Source organism: Corvus hawaiiensis, chromosome 25, assembly GCF_020740725.1.
Source record: "Corvus hawaiiensis isolate bCorHaw1 chromosome 25, bCorHaw1.pri.cur, whole genome shotgun sequence".
In the NCBI taxonomy this organism is placed as follows: Eukaryota; Metazoa; Chordata; class Aves; order Passeriformes; family Corvidae; genus Corvus; species Corvus hawaiiensis.
This window is the reverse complement of record NC_063237.1, coordinates 2,105,052-2,112,085: the sequence shown is the minus strand read 5'-3', so window position 1 is coordinate 2,112,085 and position 7,034 is coordinate 2,105,052. Positions and strand designations below refer to the sequence as shown.

Here is a 7,034-nt window from a genome sequence, read left to right as displayed (position 1 = left end):
ACGGTGTCTGCCTCAGACCATCCCCGAAACTGCCTCCTGAGCATCCCTGGAGGACCCCCCACACGGTATCCGCCTGCAAATTGTTCCTAAATATCCTTATAGTGTCCCCCACAGCATCCTTGACCCCCTCCGAGTATCCCCTTCCGTCTCCACACAGCATCCTCCCAAAGGCCTCCCCAAAGCACCTCCCTACAGCGTGACCCCAAAGCATCTGCCTCACGAGTCTGCCCCCCTTAATGTTTCCCCAAAACTCCCTCAAAGCCTCTTTCTGCAGCATCCCCCAAGCCCCTCCCCTGTGCCATCTCCTCCAAAGCATCTCCCTCCCTCTGGGACAGGATGCTTGGAGGCATCGACCCCTTTGGGGGGCCAGAAAACCTCCGGGGGGGTGGGCGGTGTCTCACTGGGGTGATGAGCTTGGCAGGGCTCGGGAAGGGGGTGGGAAATGGCTCCGGGCATCCTGCCTCACATCCCGCTGCCCTATTCAGCGATGCCCGGGGAGCTAGCGCTAATTGGCATGGAGTTGGAATGAAGCCTGGATGCCACCGGGCTTCGTTTTAGAGCCTGGGAAGAGGAAAAAAAAGAAGCGGGGGGGGGAGCTCCTTTGGGGTGGGGGTTCAGCTCTGCAAAATACCTCTCCAAAAGAAAACCCCAGATTAATGGGGTGTTCAGAGCCCAAAATCCCATTGGATTGTCTGCAGAGGGGATGGTAAACCTTAGCTGGGCTCGATGGGGTGATGTCCCCCACCTCAAGTGTGTCTCGGGGACTGAGAAAACACGGAACTGGGGGTCTGTAACCAGGGAAAAATTGCAAATCTGAGTGGTTTTTCCTCAAATAAATGTCAGCTCGAGGCCGCCGAGGAGGCGAAAGCCACCAGGACACAGGGCTCTATTGAGAAAGGAAAGAACAAAAAAAAAAAAAAAAGAAGAAGGGAAAAAAATAAATTAGCCGGGCAAAGCGCCAAGCCGGGAGCTCCGAGGGACGTGCCCAGAGTGGGGAAGCGGAGTGATTCGGGGGGCGAGCCTGCCCGAAATGTGGGGAGCGCTGGCTGCCCCGCGGGGCCACCCCGCTCCCCCCTGCTTGCTGCCGGTGACCTGGCTTCTGGCGCTGCACGCAGGTAGGGAGTTTTCCCATTTTTCCACGGTTTTCCCGTTTTTTTCCATGGGTCTTGGGGGTATCCAGATGGAGGATGAGGGCCGGGGGGGTGATGAGGGTGGTGATACCCTAAGGGGGGGTTTGGAGGGAAGGTTGTCGCGCTGTCGCGTGTACCCTCTGCTTGGGAGCTGGGAAAAAGGGGGTAAAATTGGAAACGAAAACTGGGGAAAACACTTTTCTGGAGCCAAGCGGGTCCTGATGTGGGGGAGGATTTGGCACCGTCCCCGCCCTGAGCTTCTCCCCAGTTTTTTTTCTTCCCTGAACCCCCTTTTTTCCTCATTTTTTACCATCTCCAAATCTTTTCTCCTACCCATTCTTCGGCTTTCCTTAAAAACTCATTTTTCACCCCATTTTTAGGCTTGCCTCATCCCACTGCAACCCTGGTTTTCTCCATCATTTATTGTCTAAATTTTCACATTTTGGAGTTCAATGAGCCCCAAACTGCCCCATCCCAGGTCTGGCAACACCTTCAACAATTTTGTTCCATTTTACCAAAGTTTGCACCCAAAAGCAGTCCTGGGGAGGCCCCATTTCCCTTCAGATGAGGAGGATGGATGCAAAACAAAACCAGCTGGGTTCTTCGCTGGCTTTGATTTAGACCCTAAAAAACGGCCAGGGCTGCGGCCAGGGCACTCCAAAAATGCTGCAAGGCATTTAAAAAAAAAAAAAATTGGCATTTGTGCCACAAAATAGTGTGAAAATGAGGATTTTTGGTGGGCTTTTTTTGACAAAAGCCATTGAAAAGGGCCGGGAGATCTCCATCCCTAAGCCAAGGATGCTGTAGGAAAAGAGAACGTTCCCTGATTTATTAACAAACTCCCAAATCTTTTATCCAGAGCAGAGAAAAAATTTGGAATAGGGTGAAAAAAAGGGAAGAAACAGTTAAAGAGCAGCGATTTCATGCATGGGGAGGGGGCAAGGATGCGTTAAAGGCCACATCCCCATCCCATGCCTTGGCCTTCCCTGTGGGGGGATCCCCTAATTTTGGCGAGTCGGGGCATGTTTGTGGGGCCGAGCGCGGCACTGCCGGGGAGGACGGACGGACGGATGCTGCATACCAATAGGTCCCATGACTTTCCGGGCTTGTTTAAGGCCTTTCTTGCTCCTGCTTCACCCTGCCCAGCTGGTTTTCCCACTCTGCCCTCCTCTTCAATATGGGGTTTGTTCGCTGTCGGATGACGGTATCCGTATGGGGGGCTCATGGATGGGATCTCTGGGATGTCAAGAGGGGGATGCTAAGGTATTTTGGGGAGGGAGAATGTTCTGGGGAGCCGCCTCCCCCAAAAAATCATGTTTTTACACTTTTTCCCTGCCTTTTTTGGCTTGAAACCAGTGACGAGGGGCAATGCACGTGCACCGACTCCCGCGATGCAGTTTTGCGTCTGAGGGGGCTTTGTCTGGACAGGAGCATCCAATGGGGATGAGGGTGGGACACAAAATCATTCCCCCACACCATTTTTTGGGGAATTAAGGTATCTTTGCACAGCTCTGATCCGAGCACTGGTGTCTCTCTCTCCTCAAGCAGCTTTTGCAGGGCAATGATACAACTTCAGCAAGGGTTGCCTCAACCTGCCTCCCATCCCCCGCATTCTTGGGAGTGATGAGTGCATTTTAGCAAATGGTTGCATCAACTTGGCTGCAGGAGCACTCCCCCTGCATTTTTGGGGGTGATAGATGAATTTCTGCAACGGGTTGCATTGACCCAGGTGCAGGAGATCCCCTGCCCAAGCCCAGCACATTTTGGAGGGCACCACATGCATTTTTGCGGAGCATTGCATTAACCCAGCAACAGCAGGTCTGCCATCCACACCTCCTCCTCGCATTTTTGGGGTGATGCATGCATTTTTGAGAAAGGTTGGTTGCATTGACCTGACTGCAGGAGCACTCCCACCCCCAATGCAGCTTTGGGGGGTGATAATGCATCTTTGCAGAGGGTTGCATTGACCCACCTCCCATGCCCAAAGCAATTTCGAGGGTGATTCTTTGATTTTTACAACACGTTGCATTGATCTGAGTGCAGGAGGGCTCCTACCCCTCACACAGTTTCGGGGCCACGCGTGTGCCTTTGCAAATGTTATGGAGCCAAGCTGGGCACCTTGGGGGTGCTCAGCACAACTCCAGCTTGGGGTTTCCCTGTTTTCTCCATGCTCGGCACCCCCCTGTCTCTCCCTACCCCAAGGTCTGCTGGCAGGGGTGAACATCACCAGCCCCACGCCACTAGTCCGTGGCACGGCAGGCAAAGCGGCGCTGCTGTCGGTGCGCTATGCCAGCGCCAGCGCTGACAAGCCAGTGGTCAAGTGGCAGCTGAAGCGGGACAAACCTGTCACCGTCGTCCAGTCCATCGGCACCGAGATCATTGGCAACCTACGGCCCGACTACCGTGACCGCATCCGGGTGTTGGAGAACGGCTCGCTGCTCATCAGCCCCTTGCAGTTGGCTGATGAAGGCGCTTACGAGGTGGAGGTGTCCATCACTGACGACACTTTCACCGGCGAGAAGACCATCAACCTCACCGTGGACAGTAAGGGCAAGAAGGACATCCAGTGGAGACTGGGTTATCCATGGGATGTCTTCCCTGACCACATTTTGGGAGGGCTTTCTCCAACTGGGAGGTGGTTTTGGGGGTTTCAGCCACCCTATGCAGCCAAGTTGGTGGGGTTTTGATGTCTCTCTTCCTGTCCCCTGAGCCCATCTGTCCGCTGAGACATGGTATCACCATGGTTCCCCTACTTGCCCACAGTTCCCATCTCAAAGCCACAAGTGCTGGTGGCCTCCTCAACAGTGCTGGAGCTCAGTGAGTTCTTCACCCTCAACTGCTCACATGAGAATGGCACCAAACCCACCTACACCTGGCTGAAGGACGGGCGGCCGCTGAGCAACGACTCCCGCCTGCTCCTCTCTCCTGACCAGAAGATCCTCACCATCACCCGTGTTCTCATGGCTGACGATGACATCTACAGTTGCCTGGTGGAGAACCCCATCAGCCATGGCCGCAGTGTCCCTGTGAAGCTCACTGTTTACCGTAAGCCATCCCTTCTCCTCTCCTGCACTCCCAGGCTTGGCCATCCCTTGCAGATGCTTCCAGCTAAAATTTTTTGGGGGTTGTCTCCCTTCATTCCTCTCCTCCAGGCCGGAGCTCTCTCTACATCATCCTGTCCACGGGCGGCATCTTTCTTCTTGTCACCCTGGTGACAGTTTGTGCCTGCTGGAAACCCTCCAAGAAGTACGAGTGGGGATAACATGGGAGACAAAGGGGGTTGTCCCATCTTGTTCCATCCTGTCTTGTCCCATCCCATTTTGTTCCATTTCATCTCTTCCCATCCTATCTTGTCCTATCCCATACCATCCTATCTCATCTTGACACATCCTACCCCATGCCATGCCATGCCATGCCATGCCATGCCATGCCATCCCATCCCATCCCACCTTGATCCATCTCTCCTGTCCTATTCTATTCTATTCTATTCCATTCCATTCCAATCACATGTAATCTCATTCCATGCCATCTTGTCCTATTCTGTTCCATTGCATCCTTTTCTATCCCACCCCATCCCATTCCTTCTTGTCCCATCCCGTCCCGTCCCGTCCCGTCCCGTCCCGTCCCGTCCCTTCCCATCCCATCCCATCCCATCCTGTCCCGTCCCGTCCCATCCCGTCCCATCCCATCCCAACTCTCCCTCCTTGCGTACTTGACCCTTCCCCACAGGCAGTCCCCCATTGCCTCTAACATGATGCCAGTGCTGCCCCATCCCCTATCCCTTCCCAGGGAGAAGCGACAAGCGGAAACACAACCAACCTCTGACTACACTGAGCAGGATGAGGAGCGCCTGAAGCACGATGGTGAGTGCCGGCCTCAGCATGGTGGTGGCGGGTTGGGGGAACACCAATGCTCCTGGCACGGTGAGCAGCACCTTGCTTCCACACAGCCGAAGGCATCCCACGGAGTGGCGAGCACGAGCGCAAGAACCCAGTGGCTTTGTACATCCTTAAAGATAAGGTGAGAGCCAGTAGCACCAGTAGCACACTGGCAGCATCCCGGCACAGGGTCTCACACATGTCCCATGTTTTTCTACTCTTGGCTTTTGGCAGGACTCGCCAGAGGCGGAGGAGGATTCGCTACCTGAACCCCGTGGCACAGTTGAACCAGGTTACACCAGCTCACCAGTACCAGCAGCCGGTCGCTCACCAGGACCAGTGGGGCGTTCGACTCGTCGTTACCATCGCTCACCAGCTCGCTCACCCGCCTCGACGCGGACCCACCGGTCACCACCGGGTTCGCCGGCACGTTCCCGCGGCGCTCCGCGGCTGCTGCGGACTGCCGGCGTCCACGTAATTCGGGAGCAGGAAGAGGCCAACGCCGTGGAGATCAGTGCCTGAGCAGGGGGGGACTGTGCGCGCTTTGGTGGCAGCGTGCAAGCAAGCAGGGACACCAGCACGGCCACGCTTCTGCCACCGAGCAAGCGGGGACACCGGCACAGCCCTGCTCCCACCACTGGGCATCATTCCGCTCGGCGTAAAGTCACTAATTTCCTATTGATCTCACCCAGAGCTTCCCTCTTCCGTCCCCCATCTTCCTGGGGCATCGCTTTAATGGCTTTCTCGCCGGGATGAGTGTGCAGGGAGCGTGCAGAAAGCACACGTGTGTGCAGAGAGAACATGCAATCAGTGCACGGAGGGAGTGTGCCAGAGGGTGTGCATGGAGCGTGTAGAGAGGGCGTTCAAGCACTGCACAGGGAAAGCACGCACGGAGTGTGCAGGAGGGCACTCGGAGTGTGCACGCAGGGGGCATGGGGCAGGCACGAGGGTGTGCAGCAAGTGTGCACGCAGCGTGCAAAGAGAGGATGCACAGAGCATGCAAGAGAACATGTGGAGCCCATGGAGAGAACGCACGTGGAGTGCGCAGCTGAGACTGCCCAGAGCGTGCACAGAGTATGTGCGGAGTGTGCAGAGTGTCCGCGGAACCTGCATGGCCCTTGTGAGCGTGCCAGCACTGGGTGTGCGCTCCAAGCGTGCACAGAATGTGCAGAGAGTCCATGCAGAGCGTGCATGGAGCACGTGGAGTGAGCGTGCACACACACATGGAACATGCATGCAGCATGTGGTGAGTGTGCAAAGAGCATGAGCAGAGAGGGTGTGTGCAGTGCTTGCACAAAGCACACGCTGAGTGTGCACGGTGTGTGTGAAAGAGTGTGCACAAAGCGAGCAGCCGAGCGTGCTCAGAGCATGCGTAAGAGTGAACCTGCAGTGTTGGCACAGGGCACGCGTGGAGCCTGCAGTGAGTGTGCAAAGAGTGCGTGTGGTGCACGTGGGAAGAGCGAGCACCGAGCAGCTGAGCATGCTTGGAGCGTGCACACGCACGCAGGGAGCACACACACCGCACGCCCAGCGACCGTGCGTGCACACGCGTGTGCAAGAGAGCGGTGCCCGCCTGCCGTGGCACACCCCCTGTGCGTGGAGCGGGACACGCACTGGCACACAAGCTCGCCCAAGGGCATACGTGCATCAGGCAGTCTGAACAGGGGGCTCCCTCCTGCCGCCCAGCTCCCCAGCTGCAATGTCCCCTAAATGTGGGCTGGAAGCCCTGGCCCAAGCATTGCCCCTTCGCCACGGTAGGATTTTCTGTGAAAATCCCCCGGTTTTGGGGCACACAACGCTGTCTCTCCCCAAGCCTTCATGGGAAGTAGGTTTAGGATGAAAAGCAGAGAGAGGCCGGCCAAGCGAGCCGGGCCCTGGGGCACCTGGGGTGGGTGCCGGGGCACCCCGGAGTGCTTGGGGTGCACTACTAACCAATAAACTAAACATACTACCCGTCTGGTGGTGGCACCCTTGGGTGTCTTTGTGGGACAGGGGCCCCCCAGGGTGTGGGGACACATGAGAGGTG

At 56.4% G+C, this 7,034-nt stretch overlaps 1 protein-coding gene across 1 annotated transcript; it reads left to right on the top strand.

The window, feature by feature from the left end:
• The first annotated feature begins 631 nt into the window (after positions 1–631).
• On the top strand, positions 632–6,965 carry HEPACAM (hepatic and glial cell adhesion molecule). The gene is made up of 7 exons (XM_048328802.1): positions 632–1,115; positions 3,333–3,674; positions 3,894–4,175; positions 4,283–4,376; positions 4,920–4,993; positions 5,080–5,150; positions 5,243–6,965. The coding sequence occupies exons 1-7, from the start codon at positions 1,031–1,033 to the stop codon at positions 5,528–5,530; spliced, it is 1,236 nt and encodes a 411-aa protein (XP_048184759.1). The 5' UTR covers positions 632–1,030; the 3' UTR covers positions 5,531–6,965.
• The last annotated feature ends 69 nt before the right edge of the window (positions 6,966–7,034 follow it).